Here is a 16,097-nt window from a genome sequence, read left to right as displayed (position 1 = left end):
AAAAAATGATGAGATTTAAGAATGAATTTGCGACGCCATATACAATTACGACGACGAACAGATTACATTAATGTAAGTATTTAAATGCACGTAAACCTTAAATCAAAAAAAAAAATCTAATACCTCCCTATTACAATGAAAGACTAACTACGTAAGCAGAAAGTAAACTAGAACCCCTTCAACGCGCACACGTGCAAGTGCATCTATCCACTAATAATTGATTCTTTCGTGACCGCAAATACGGGAAAAGTTGAAAGAAAACTGAACGTGATCGACACCGCGGCTGTCCAAAATCAAAACCTAGCAAGGGACATTTTTTGTCAAAATACGTTTTTTTAATCAATCAGCCTCAAATTTTGAGCTGCGTCTAATGCAAAAACACCTGTATTTCTATCTCAATTAGAATCAAAGTTACGGAACCCTCTAAACCTAGCAAGTGCATATCTTACATGCAAATATCAAAATCAAAATGCTAGTAAGTAACATTTTCAAGTCCAAAAACCTAGTAAGTGCATGCTATACTAGGTTTCTGAGTTTGTAAACGGAACATACTAGGTTTTTGAATATGGAATTGTCCCATACTAGGTTTTAAATTAAAAAAATTGCCGAAGGGTTGAAGAAGGAATTCAAATATAACAATAAATAAAACATAGCAAGTCAGTAATGAGTGAAGTTTGAATTCAAAAGGTCGCCGTTCCCGCGCCCCCGCCCGCGCGCCCGCGTTTGTTCCGTTCGGGATCCGAATTTAGGGAACGAGTTTCAACCTGAAGTTTCTAGTTTGTCGTACTTTGCGCTGCTGCGCGGACGCATGATGAATAAAAGTGATCGATGGAGACGAATTTTAGCAGCTGCTTTTAGATAGTCATTCTCATTATGTTCGTTGTTTTAGCCCGTGATATTATACTTATTTAATATTGTGTGTGGCGATCGCAAAAGTGTTTGTGGTGCTGAATTGTGGTTTTTTATTTGTGATGTTTTAATGGGGCTTGGATCGAGGTATTAACATTCGGAATGCTTTTTAACATTATTTTTGCGATCTATTTTACGTAGGTACTTACTTAACCTACTTATATTATATTTGACGATGGGAGCAACTTAAAATAGTTCTAACAATTATGCCTTTCCAATCTACCTAAAGGAATAACTGCCAGTAGTACCTAGTGCTTGTAACAGGTTGTTGATGTGCAGTATATGGCGTGTGTTACATATAAAACTATCGTGTTAAAAAAAGGACACTCTAGTTGCAAAATTAGTGCCTTTAATGCCAATTAATGACCTTTCGGATGATCTTTAAACTGGAGGCGAATAGGCTACTAGACTCATATCTAATTTGGCGCAATAAATAATTGTCTTCTGTAATATTTTGGGTACCTATTAAATGTGTACGATGTCTACGTATTTTTAATTCAAAAATGTGAATAAATTTTTTTTGGCCACCGAAAACTGTCGGCCGTGTAGTGACCTCATAGAATTCATATCAAATCAATCGCTTACATTACATAATACCTTTTGCCTCGTACTTAAATTGTCAGAAAGTGTTGTTTTCGCACTGAATTACTTCATTCACAGAAAATTTATAGATGACATGGCTGATGTTGTTTTTGCCTGAAATATTACGTAAACGTATTCTTTAAAAATATTTTTTTGCGGTTTATAAGCCATAATAAAATATAGTGATATTTTTTTCCGTTAATTGGATAGTAAGTAATGCTATAAGACAAACTATAAAAAGGGTCAAGTAGCCTATTGTTTACCCGATGACTGATTTTTGTTTTATGCATAAAATTTAATTAATTGTCTAATAATGTTGCCTTTTGTTATTATGATCCCATCAAACAAATATTAGAATGTGATCAGACACGAAACGACATTTTGATATTTGCTAGTCCCTTTTCGGTGAAGGAAAAAACGTGAGGAAACCGGACTAAGTCCAATAAGGCCTACTTACCCTTCGGGTTGGAAGGTAAGATGGCAGCCGCATTTGTAAAAACTAGTTCCTACGCCAAATCTTGCGATTAGTTGTCAAAGTGGACCTCAGGCTCTTATGAGCCGTGGCAAATGCCGTGGCAAATGCCGGGATAATGCGAAAATTAACCATTTAAAATACTTAGTAAGACCACTTGCTAGCTTTTTGTTTTGTAATTGACGAAACAATACTATTATTTTTTTGTAATTAATTGTTAGTAAGGCACATAAAAGTTCTAAATAGACACATACATTTAGTTTCAACAGTTTGTCTTGTAAAGCAAGTTATACTTCTTTATATAAAACCAAGTCTTGTGAGAAAAAGGTCTTTGGTACTAATTTTTTTTAACAAAATCTTTGTTTGCCTCTCCTGTAAAATTTCGGTAAATGCACTTGCTAGGCTTTGATTTTGGACAGCCGACCGTCATAAATAAGTAACGATTACGCGGTAAGAGCGGCTTATTAAACTTCACCCCCGGCTATATGATAGGGAGAACATTTATAAAAAGCACGTAATGGATTTGCGGCCACTCAGAATTAGGTTTGTAAATATTTTATTCGATCTATTGTGGAGTGGTGGGCGAGTGATTGACGGCGAGCGGTCCCCAGCGGCCGAAACGCATCGCCGGCAAATGTCTGTAGATAATGTGTCATTCATTCATGACCATGTTGCGAGATTTCATCTTATTATTGAACAAGAGGAGTAATTAAAACTGTATTGAATCTGACATGAACGCAGGGTGGCGTATATTAAATAATACTCCAGCAAGGTCGTCGGGAGGCAGTGAAAAATATACCGTTTAAATAAGCTTACTCTTATATTTCTCTTTCATTGTATCTCTTTGTCGAGTCAAAGAGGCTCGGGTCATAAAGAATTTAATTTATTTTATACATTTTCAGAGGACAAGTGAAGATAAGGTCGTCATGCATGTTTCTATGGATAATATTTTATACGAGTAAAAGGTTATTTCAAGCATTTTCGAAGCATATTCTATAAGCGGTAGGGGCTTTTAGATGCCTTCAACCGAACAATCAATTAGTAGTAGTGCATAATTTTACATGGAGTGGTGTTAGCTATCTCAAGTAATGAATATATGGCTCGGCGAGGGACCGGTCGCCGTAACTAGTTTGTAGTTTCAAAGTGCCTCTAAATTGAACACCTGAATGGCTTTCCCCGGGTTCAGACGCACCGCGGTCCTAAAATGCACGAATTAATCAACATTTAATTCCATATCGCGGCAGACCTGAGCAAAGGCGTTGCACGTACGAGCGCCGAGGGACTCCTAGGAAATTAACCTACAGTATTAGCCCGTGCGAAACTCGACCGACGTAGCAAAATATGCAAATGAGAGGCGACTCATTTGACGAATTTTAATGGATATTTAACTGTGTTAATTATAAAGTTTCAACTTGACTCAATTCGGCGGAAACGTCCAGGCGCCCGTCGCCAACACAAATGCATGTTTAAAGAGTTTCCCCGTAACACCGGCTTTCCGCACGAACACGTGAGATCTTCGGCTTAGATACAAATTTAGAACACACCGTCATTGTGGTTCTCATTCAATATTAAATAACATTAGGTATCTTTCGTCTCCATAAATAACTATACATATAATATTAAATTATTAGTAAACTAGGTAATATTAATAAGTACGTATGTGTAGATGTGTCTAAATATGTTTAGTTGTCACATTTTCCATTAGTCAGTCTTACCAGTACCACCCAGGTAGATGTAGAAAGTGTGCGTTTTTGAACTTACCTGTAATGAAAAACATTTTTTATTAGTAATCAAGTAATCATTTTAATCAAGGCACAACATTCAAGTCGTTGTTTCGTAGTTGACAGAATATTTTAGAGAGTCAATTACCGAGTAGACGAGACGACACAAATTTATGCAATAAAATGAAAAATAACAAAATTTTAAAGCAGTAATCAGATTTTGTCCTTAAAGAAGAGCTGTAGGTTACAAGGCCGACAGACAGGCCGTGACAGATTTACGAAGTAATATGTAAATATACCGTGTTGAAAAATTGTTGTAACACAATTTGGGTTAATTGAATTTTTGTTCGTTAAACTTGATGTGAAGCACACCTCTCGCTTAATTACTGCGAGGGTTTGTTAATTTATAACGTGCCGGACTTAGCGCACCTACTCGAAGGCCACGGGCTAACATCGAAACTCCCTTAAGATTAATTTGCAGTGTAGGTACTTGGGAACTTTAACTCGTTTGCCTCTGACCGAATTCCCAGCAAGCCACCCTTGGAGTTTAGAATTAAATTTAATGAAATAAAGGGAAATCAGCAGTTGAAAGTTGTGTCTGGGGCCGATGGGCAGCCGGGGATAGTTGGGCTTGCGGCAGACAGCGGCCGCGCGCTCGCTGCTCGCCGTCTTTTGCGATTTCGCGTACGATAATGTTTGATAGTGCCGGTCGGTATTAACAATGTACAATTGTTTATTCGTCTGCAAAATAGTACATTACGATAAAAGTGCGAAAAAGAGGAAGTACGAAACGAGTGGCGATAACACCAGAAAAGCACCATCTGTACTGAAATATATCTTTTAGTTTTCTTATCTTTATTTTTATCGAGGATTTAAGGCTCATTTACACGGCGCGGTGCGCGATACGAGTGTATGCGATTTTAGTTACATTGCGGCCTGTTTAGGTCACTCAAAATTCAGCACACAAATACCGCAATGTAATGTTATTCGCAAGGTCTCGCTTCGAATAAATTCTACTGCCTGCATTAAAATTTAAGAGTCAGTTTGCGGCCGATTACCTACCGATTAAAATTATTACACAGTCATAGATAGTTACATACAATACACATAGGTACGTTGACACTTACAGATTCAGGCCATATCCTATTTATTTTGAGAGTATAATATTAAAATTGAAATCAGGCCTTGAAAAACGGAACACCTATGTCTATTCATTCCGAAATACAGAGTTGTTTTACGAAACAAGAAGAGTAGTGGCAGAAATCTGTGATCCACTGAGCTTAAGATTTAAATAACACAGGACTCACAAGTTCGGTTTGCTTTAGAATCTCGTAGTTCGAAAAGGTACGGCTGCAGTAAAACTCCGCTAGACCACTTGATCGCCAGCAAAAGCTATCGCAGACGCTGCCGAATGGGCCGGGGAAAACTTGCGTTTACCTACGAATGAGATGTGTTTTCAAGAACTCTCGTAAGGAGTGATTTCAGGAGAGGACGACAAACTCTTATGTCTGTTATCTACATACAGACTTTCAAAGTTGCCGCAGAATTAAGCTTTGAAAATGTTGGAGGTTTTTGGTTAGTGCAAAATTCAGCCATCTTGTCTATCCCTTTATGAATCGATGATAAACCTTATCTTAAGGCTCTTTTACTTTCATATGTATGATCGTGATTATTTTGATAGTAATTTCATCAAAAATGTTACGCGAACTTCAATGAACTAATTTTTTTAAGAAGTTTGGCATACCTTCTAGCAAAGTCATACCGCTTTTTAAATCGGGTGATTCGAGTGATATAACCAATTTCCGTCCCATATCAATACTTCCTGTACTAAGTAAAGTCTTTGAGAAGCTAATGTTAAATGATCTACTGGGACACTTCAACAGACATAGATTACTTACAAGCAAACAGTTCGTTTCACAAGGGGCCGTTCCACGACCGATGCTGCTTCGGTACTCATTAAACATATATATAATTTTTGGGAAAATTCTTGTGATGCAATTGGCATATTTTGTGATCTTTCAAAAGCCTTTGATTGTGTGGATCATGGAACGCTCATTTTGAAATTAGAACACTATGGTTTGTCTATAAATGCCCTAAACTTTATGTCTTCTTACCTTAGCAATAGAACACAAACAGTAGTTGTTAACAAAACTCGCTCTAGCGGGACTGTAGTCCAATTAGGAGTGCCACAAGGCTCAATTTTAGGTCCATTCCTGTTTTTGGTTTATATAAATGATTTGCCATGTATAGTGAAAAACTTTTGTGAAATAGTACTTTTTGCTGATGATACATCACTGCTTTTTAATGTTGACCGAAAATCTACGGATTACAATGTAATTAATAGCACGTTAGCTGATGTACTGCAGTGGTTTACTGTCAACAATTTACTTCTTAATTCTAAGAAAACCAAATGTATTCGATTTTCTCTGCCGAATGTTAAACCAATCGATACAAAAATACTTTTGAATGATGAATGCTTAGAGATGGTAGATACAACACTGTTTCTTGGTTTAACATTGGACAAAAATCTACAATGGAGTCCTCATATAAAGAAACTAGCAAGCAAATTAAGTTCAGCCGCATACGCCGTTAGGAGAATCAGGCAACTGACTAATGTTGAGACAGCTCGCCTAGTGTATCATAGTTATTTTCACAGTGTAATGTCATACGGTATTCTGGTTTGGGGCAAAGCAGCTGACATACAGACTATCTTTGTATTACAAAAGAGAGCCATTCGTTCTATTTACAACTTAGGAACACGTGAATCAGTAAGAGAACTCTTCAAAGAAATTAATATCTTAACTGTAGCTTCCCAATACATTTATGATAGTATAATTTATGTTGTTAAGAATTTAGACTGTTTCACTAAGAATTCTGATATCCATAATTATAACACTAGAAACAAAAATAAGCTTGCCATAAAGAAGTTTCGTGTCCGTAAAGTACAGAAGTCATTTGTTGGGCAATGCATTCATTTTTATAATAAGTTACCTGACACTGCTTTGAGATTACCCCTCCCAGCTCTTAAGAACTACTTAAAAAAATCATTGATGTTAAAGGCTTATTACAGAGTCGAGGACTATTTGACAGACAAACATGCATGGTCCGAACCAGAAACTACAAAAAACGAATAGCAATTAAAATAATTGTATTATGTATAGAGGACACAGTTCAGATAAGAAAGCACATCAAATATTTTATATTTTATGTTGTGTAGGTAAATTACATATTTAATGATATTGAGATTCATATTATCTTTTTCTTCTATGACAATTTGATATGTTTTCTCTGAAGAAGAACGACGTATTATTAAGCAATAATATAATTTATTGAAATTGATTTCCATAGAGTACCTAGTCTGTTCATATTCTTTGATGAATACTTTTGCATGTTAAATTGTATGTTGTTATTGACGTTCATATGCGCATTGTAATATACTTGTTAATACACAAAACAAAATTTACTTGTAAGAACCTCCTCCGAATTAAAACTGGCCGCCATTTTGTTCGCGGCCTCAGAAGCCCCACAAAGACTTTTGGGCGCGTATTTAGCGGGTAGACGGATGAAGCCATATTAGTAGGATGGGGCTAAAGACAATAAGTCTACATTGATATTCGGTTGATACTGGATCAAAATGTAATAAGGTAGCGTTAATTACGAAATTATGTCAAGGATATTGGGATTACTCAGATAATTCCATAATCTAACAAGCTTCCTTGATTTCAGTTTGCGCTACGAAAATACGTAAACGTCACGTCACGGTCACAGTCTAAAGTAAATAAAACAAGATTGCCATTAGCGGCGGTGTAGGTGAGTAGCGGCAGGAGCGATGAGTTACGAACTTAAGTGTCAATTCAGGGAGTGTTTGTCAAGTGCCGCCGCGGTGTAAGAGGGAAATTAAAAATTGAAAAACTCGCCGCCATGACGGCAGTGGCGTTAATGGCTGTACATAATAATTAAAGCGGGCGGCTCGTAGGCTTATGTGCGCGTCGAGTGGGGGGTGTGGCTCAGTCCCGCGAATGGGCTCTCTCAACGACATCTGAGACGCCCGGGCCCTTTGGAGAGCGCCTCGACCTGTTTTATATTGCCCGGCCTGATGCTGCCCTGAGAGCTGCTTTACTTTGATTTAAGAGAAAAAGCCGTTTTGACGCTACACTCGGCGAAACCCTTTACAAGTTGACTTGAAAAGGGAGAGAAGAGGATTGACGTTTGGTCTCTGTCAATGCCTTAGAAATGGAAAAGTGAAAGCGTTGCTTTAAGTGAGATAGAAAAGTTGATAGGACATTTTATTTTTAACTTGCCTTTTAACTTTAAAGTTCCCTATGACTTCTATCTTAGAGCACAGAAATACTTATAAGTATAACTAAGATCTTATTCGATTTGTTTGACGCTTATGAATGGTTAGTTAGGGCCAGTTGCATCAACCACATTTGACAGACACATCATCGTCACGCAGCAGATGTCTATGGAACTTCCCATACAATAAAATTTAACGAACGCTTTAACGGTGACAGACGGTTTGATGCAACCGGCCCTTAGTTAGGTATCTTTTGCAAGTCTTAATCAATTGTAATACACCTTGTAAATATCATTATATAATTAACATACCTACTTACTTTATTTTTGCAGTTTTCAATAGAACAAAGTTTCTAAGAAAACTAGCTCGATATAGCCGATTCAAGGATGAGTAAAGACACGATGGTACCAAAAAAGCACTCATCAGTTCCAATTTTCTTTCAGAATGACTAAACCAAACTGTTTACCCCTTTTGCGCGGGACCGCCATGTTTTTTCTTGTTTCGCGCGTCAGACTGACGTCTGACAAGCCGCCATTTTGAAAAAACTCGAGTGCGGCTTCCTTCCGCATCGGTGGGCCGTCATGAGAACTATCGCGGTGACTCCCCCTGCGTTTTACATACATCGGATTCATTGTTTTAGAAGCGCGTCGTACATGCGAGGAACTTTTGTTGTTCGACGCGCCCCGGCATGAAACTCATCCGCCATGTCAGATTCGATACTCAAATTTGCGTTCGACATCAAAGACACGTCTCGTATAGCTTATAAAACTCTAGAAAGTTTGATCCGCTTTGACGGGGAAATCTTAGTAAAATTGTCTTTGTAGTTTTTGAAATAAAAAATATGCAAACAGAATCGGCACTTGAGTTGAATTTACAGAGTCATTAAATATTCAGTGTGTACGTACGTGAGCACACATAATTTACCTAAGCATTTTTCCGTCATGTGGTGAAGCGGCGGAGCGAAAACCGTCATCGCTTCCACTTAGTAGTTACTCCCTTCGCTCCCTAGCCCTTATTGTTTTAATTGTTGCCCCTGAGAGGTGGGAGGATCAGACCTCTCAAAGTCTTTTATATCTCAAGCGTAGCTACGATGTACTTACAACGAACATTTTTACATAAAACTGGCAGCCATTTTGAAAGTAGTTGCATGTATTTTAGAGAACACACCTACTACCCCTTATAGTCTCAATTTTAGTGAAATGACTTGACGTTGAATGACCAGTTTGTAGGCGAGAAATATTGATGAATAAAAAATATACTTTATAAATGTTCATTTCAACTGTATAAAATGTTTATTGCTATTAAAATAGTGTCCGTTGATATTGTGCGTATGTATATATTTGTTGAAGCAATTTAATAATGGAAACAATGGACAAATCGTATCACAAACCGTTCGTTACCAATATATTTTACGGCATAACTTTTCAGTGCAGCTGAAAATTTAATTTAAACTGCACGCAACATGACCGCCCCATAACAACAAGGGTAAATAAATATTTGAACCACCAATAGTAGAAAAAACACGCTACACAAACGCTACAAAAACAGTTAATACCTATATTAGAACAGTAACTTCCCATTTGATTTACAGTAACTTTTGTACTTGTAAATTGAATGTAATTACAACGAGATGACGTATTACAAAACAGAACAAGCGGATATAAAAATATTAGGGTGCTTGCAAAAACAACGGGTCAAGACAACCCCGCAAAAAAGGATACAGCCCTCGGCAACAATATATTATGTTGTAAATATATTCTGTGTACGTTTTAGGGGGTTTTACCCACTTAATTTGTGTGAATCAGAGACAAGTGTCTTTTCGAGAACCAATTATCTTGTGACAGTATTCAATTGGTAATTGGGGACCTCGATAAATACATACTAATGGACTTAATTTGTTTTTTTTTTAAATATATAAATAAATATGTATGTCGTTATTACATACAAAAGTAACGTTCGAAGAATAGTTTACAAGAAAGTACATATTTAAAGTTAACGTAATCATTTCCACTTAATTAATAAATATCTATGTAGAAATTGTAGAAATAAATAAATAAATAAACAAAATGTGGATATAGTTTACAATGAATATTAACACTTTTATATTACACACATCAGATATTTTAAATACCCTTTTATATTCGGCATCACATAATTCTAGAAGCAAAAAAACAGTCATTTGTATTCAAAAGTTGAAGACCCATTTCTTTCCATTTTTAACTCTCACTTTGTTTTCCAGCAATCCAAAATAGATGTACCTATTTCTATGTAATTTTAAAATCCCTTTGTTTTAGGTGTCATACATTTTTAAATTTTTCCATTAAACATTTTTATTCCACTAATCCAAAAGCCATAAACCCATTGCTTTTCATTGTACGTGAATAAAACACTATCGTTTGTTTTCCAGTAATCCAATAGTTATTTGTTATACAAGGGGGCAAAGTTGTATTTTAACGCCGAGTGTGGAATTGAAAAACGAGCAAGTGAAAGGATTCTACAGTTGAACCACGAGCGAAGCGAGTGGTTCGAGAATAGAATCCTGAACTTGCGAGTTTTGTAACACACGAGAAGTAAAATACATTTGCACCCGAGTGTAACACAAAACTTTTCCCCTCACTATAGCGAGGAAACTACAACGCAAAAAATGCATCTATCACTGCTTCCAGTAGTTCCACAGGTGGTAAATCATCTTTATTACTAGATTCACCTACTTTTATCAATTTTAAAGCAGTCAATTTGACTTTATTCAAGGTCAAATTACTTTACCCACTAGTGGATAAAATGCGTTTTTACCCGCTGGTATTAAAGGACAAAACACGTGTTTCCGAGCTAGTGAGGGGAAAAATATATTTCTATCTATTCCATTGGATAGCACGATAGCCTAGTCGGACAGGCTACGAATAGGATATGGTTTAGCGTGGCGATTCATCCCCTTGATTATATTTGAGCCGCGACCGCGACCGCAGGCTGCAACATGTCTGCCGCCGCAAAGCGTAAGCCTGTATTGAAATAGTTCCCGTTATGTTAAACTTGCTATCTTCCGTACAATAGTATTTTATACAATCGTGATATTAATACAAAGCTTTTCAGTCGAGTACCATGTTTAGGCCACGAAGCTTGCTGAGTGACCTAATAGTACGGTACGAGAGTGAAAAGCTCAATTATATCACTTTTGTATATAATACTTTTTCTACGAGTCATCATCTTCATCATCAATGGACGGAAATATCATCATTCAAGTTAAAATTAATGTTAATAGCGTCGTTCACCGTTGTATCAACATCGAATTACCTAGCAACCAATTGTTTGTAATAACCGTCTCTGATTGGCCGATAACGCGACAGATAAAAAAAAATGTGTTTCAGATGCAGAAAAAATTGCCAGGTATCGCAAATTAGTATAGAAATTGTATGAAGTTCTATTTTTGAAATTATTACAGTTAACTAAAGTCAACTATAATGAGATATTATAGTCGAGTCGGAACTGCCATAGAGTATCCAACACTGAAAAGTTAGCACTTATAGTTTTTAGCCTGTGATGTCCTAATTGACAGATTACAGTCGACGAGTAGAAAAAGGCTTATTATGCCACAGTATAATCTACTATTTACAGGTACTGTCCTACAGTATGACCACGCCCATTCCCCGTCGGGAAGTGCTGCCCACCCGATCTCAGTTACCTCACAGTTACCGCCTGTCAAAAACCCGACCAGTCGAGTCATACCTCACTCACACAAGCATGGTGCGCGTTCACTTACACGAGCTTAGACTATGTGCGTAGGAACGCGCCTCTTTGATATATTTGATCACCCCAAAGTGTTATAATTCTGTGTTATTTGTTCATTGAATTTTAGTTGATTTATTTAAAAAAGGTAATTAGTCGTTTTGTTACACGGCACTGGTTTACATTTTTTCAATCAACTAAAGAGATTTCTTAAGTTATTAGGTAGTGTTTAAGTTTAAAATTAAAAGCTCCCATGAGCCGTGGCAAATGCCGGGATAACGCAAGGTGGATCATAAATCTTAAGTAATATTTGACAGTATGACTTCATATACCGCACTAGTTAGATAATTAGGTACCTATGGGACAAAGTGCCATATTTAAAGGGTCATAATAGTGTGTATACCTAGTGTAAAACTTAGTACCCAGTTACACATATATGTACTGTTTTCAGGTGTATGTATTACTATTATCACTCGTTACGAAATTTCTCGAATTCGCACTTGTATCCAAAACTCACAAAATCGTCATATCATATCCCATCCCATATCAAGTTAGTAGATTTCCTTCAAGGGTACAAATGTAACAAAGACAAGTTTAAATAGAAAACAAAGACAATGAGCGTGTCAATAAAAGTAGGTAACGTGGTGTTTTCTCGAACAAAGTCCTTATTTTCTCAGCAACACTAACTTAACACGTAGAGTCAACAACGCCGTCACAGAAGGTGACACTCCAAAGGGACTTTAGAAAAATAGTGACAAATAAATTGGGTACATCTTTGTTGTCTATGTCTCGTTTGTTTTGTGTATTGACAAGCAATTTGTTTTGTAAGAGTGTGCACGGCCCGGGTTGATTGCGCTAAGGCCGAGGATGTTTGGATAATCCTACACGTTTGCTGTTGATTAGCTTCTTTGGGTTAAGCTGATTAAACAGTAAGTAGAAAATGTTTTTCTACTCTGATTATTTAATGAAAAAACACTGAACGTTTTAAATTATACATATGAAACCTTATTGAAAACTTTAAAAGTGTCTTGCAATTTTTGTAGCTTCGAATGAAGTGTAGAACATTTATTCTAAGGCAAGCTATAAATTATATGTTAAACTACCCACTGTCAGCCAGTTGGTAAACTGTCAAGTGTTAGGCACAGACACATTACACGCGGGGAGATATTTACGAGCAGGCCGAATAGTTTATACCTCTGGTGAGCAACAACTAAACAAAAAAAGGTGAGCGGCCACTGCACCGCGCAAGTTTCAGCTCAAAAGTTAACTCCGTCCCATAAATAAACCTTCGGTTTTGCCACGACCCTCGTCGATTGCAAATTTCCACTTGAACCGTAAAGTCGCATAAATTACATTTTCAGACGCAAAGAGAAAAACAATCGGAAAGTAGCACTTAGCAGCTTGACTAATCGCCAGGCGGCGATGACAGCCGCGATGTGGGTTTAGCCACGACACCGCAAGCCAAGTCGCCACAACGTAATGCGTTTGCTGTTCCTGAATTCTGTGACAAACTGCTTTTGAATAGCCAATCGGCGGCAGGATGTTTGGCCGAGCTCTCGCCTACTTGACTTAAATTGGATAAGAGAAGATTTATTTGAGCACCCCGCTTGTTATGACGACTGGATATTTCACACAACTACTAGAATTATAAAGTTTGCGTATCAATAATTTACGGAACTGACAGACAAGCCAAGTACAAAAAACATGGTATCAAATGATTGTAATTTATTACCGAAGCTATTCCAATATTTCCAATAGCAGGATCCCCACACAAAAATAATACTCGTCTAATAATCTGCAAACAAATTGTTAATAGTCTCGTCTGTAAATCGTGAACTTAGTTTGAGCTTTTTGTCCAGAAATGTCTCTCTCAGATAATTTAAGTGGCAGCTCTAATGCTGGGGTAGATTTATTTCAACCCGACAGGTGTATGGAGGGCGCAATGAGCGTAACAATTAACATACACCATTAAGAGGTAGAGGACGGCCGCTTCTCCATACAAACGGTCTCGAAACGGTCTTTGAATATTTAAATTTTGGAAAATATTTTTATGTAGTTATTCGGCTCGGCGATTTTTTAATGAGTGTTGTTGTGTTAGTTTGCCAAGAGTGAAACAGAAACTTAAGCTCTTACTCTGCTTACACCGCTTAGAAATAGGGGCGTCAATTTATGTATGTAAAAATTAGGACCGGAAAATAATTAAAAATTCATAAGAAAGCATAATATACACTATGACTAACCTAGGCTTAGCTAGAACAAAAATGTAACTAAGTAATTGCATTAAAACATTTTTAATGAGGTATATTTATATCCAGAGAGGAAAAATAGGACAATGTTTGTATGGTAAGGCGATTTCGCGCGGCCCGTCTTAACATACGCCATTAAGAGACCGGTCTCCGCCATTAGGGAGAGGCGCCTTTGTGAGCATCATTCAAAGTTGCACAATTAACATTACACCTAGTTGTACGTACCGTACGTCTAATCACCTTAAATGCAACCTTCAATAGGAGCTCTCCATTAAGACTGAATCGCTTAACATAAACGAAAGCAAATGAATGATGAGATGACGGGCGATAGAGGTATCGAAGAGGCGACATGCTCCGCCGAGGAAAAGGGTAAGCGAATGATGATGATGAATAGGATGGGCATTATCAGATAGTAAGTAGTTTATATGTATGTTTAATCTGAGCGGGTTCTTGGATAACACACATGAGCTTAGCAGGTGTTATATAACATTACTCCAATCCAATACGTAGGTATTAAATAAAAACTTGATTTCATAAAGTTTATTTTGTAGACGTTCGAATAACTTACCTACATTATAAGATGACAAAATTTAATTAAAATAGCTCGTAAGTAGTTAAGTTTGTAACCAAATACAAATAGCCCATCATCATAGCTAAAAACTTGAATTTTCTACATTAAGCTACGTGTATATTGTATACTTGACGTTATAAGCGACTTTCAAAAATTTTACTTCTAAGGAAATAAAAAAATGAAAGTTTATATGTGGTGCAAGATTAATTTTAAGCTATGAATTTTATTTACACTGCGTAAGTACATGTGTATTTTATTATAAATATAACTTTTACCAGACGCGACAAAGTTGGCAAAAAACGACTCTAACTTACCTCATTTATTCAAGCCTGATTTTGGTATATGATACGCAGGGACCTGTAACCAGACCGTTTGTAAGCAGCCAGACCAATCGGATGGACCCAACCATCCGCCAGACCGACTTAAAGTTTCGATATGAGCATTAGTAGAATTGAAATATTCTGGGTCTATAAAAGCTAAAAACTTGAATTTTCTACATTAAGCTACGTGTATATTGTATACTTGACGTAATAAGCGACTTTCAAAAATTTTACTTCTAAGGAAATAAAAAAATGAAAGTTTATATGTGGTGCAAGATTAATTTTAAGCTATGAATTTTATTTACACTGCGTAAGTACATGTGTATTTTATTATAAATATAACTTTTACCAGACGCGACAAAGTTGGCAAAAAACGACTCTAACTTACCTCATTTTCTCAAGCCTGATTTTGATATATGATACGCAGGGACCTGTAACTAGACCATTTGTAAGCAGCCAGACCAATCGGATGGACCCAACCATCCGCCAGACCGACTTAAAGTTTCGATATGAGCATTAGTAGAATTGAAATATTCCGGGTCTATAAAAGCTAAAAACTTGAATTTTCTACATTAAGCTACGTGTATATTGTATACTTGACGTAATAAGCGACTTTCAAAAATTTTACTTCTAAGGAAATAAAAAAATGAAAGTTTATATGTAGTGCAAGATTAATTTTAAGCTATGAATTTTATTTACACTGCGTAAGTACATGTGTATTTTATTATAAATTTAAAGAAGAAAAGTAAATTAAACTTTTTTTCGGTCGTCGAACAAGGTGGTTTAAAATTAGTTTTAAGATCGATCCTTTTTAATTTGTGGGCGAGGGACCTCACACTATGTATAAAGGCACTATGTGTATGTTGCATATAATGTCAAATCCCTCGCATACTACAAAAGTTATTTAAGCATTTATATAAGTTCAGTTAAAATGAGGTGGAAAGTATAAGTGTATATGTTGTGTACACCTGTAAAGTATTCTAAACTTTTTATAACGGCATACATGTATTTGAAGAATGCCAAAAATTTATTCGTGTCTGAAAATTCAGCATCTCCGACATGGGTTATAACGGGGTTGATGATGTTCGTATTGAGTACAAATGTTTAAACTTCCTAAACTTGTAATTCTAAAGTTCGTCACTTAGGTATGTTACCATGTTTTGTAGGAGAAAGGAAATTCGTTTAGTTATATACCGTTGTAACATTGATTGTTTACTTCTTTGAATTGAATATTTAATTTATAATGCACTGTACCA

At 36.5% G+C, this 16,097-nt stretch overlaps 1 protein-coding gene across 3 annotated transcripts in view; it reads right to left on the bottom strand.

Annotated features, from left to right (window-relative positions):
• The window catches only part of LOC125235507 (semaphorin-2A-like), a 782,062-nt gene that overhangs the window by 140,701 nt on the left and 625,264 nt on the right, over window positions 1-16,097 (bottom strand). The window contains exon 1 of one of the 3 annotated variants that reach the window (XM_048142079.1): window positions 8,906-8,980. The exons of the other annotated variants lie outside the window; for them this stretch is intronic. Coding sequence (XP_047998036.1) covers window positions 8,906-8,954 — 49 coding nt within the window. The 5' untranslated portion in view covers window positions 8,955-8,980. Of the gene's footprint in view, window positions 1-8,905; window positions 8,981-16,097 lie in introns of those variants that run through there. 3 annotated transcript variants of the gene reach the window in all.

This window comes from Leguminivora glycinivorella, chromosome 17 (assembly GCF_023078275.1).
Source record: "Leguminivora glycinivorella isolate SPB_JAAS2020 chromosome 17, LegGlyc_1.1, whole genome shotgun sequence".
In the NCBI taxonomy this organism is placed as follows: Eukaryota; Metazoa; Arthropoda; class Insecta; order Lepidoptera; family Tortricidae; genus Leguminivora; species Leguminivora glycinivorella.
Note: the sequence above shows the minus strand (reverse complement) of the source record. Positions and strands in the feature narration are given on the sequence as shown.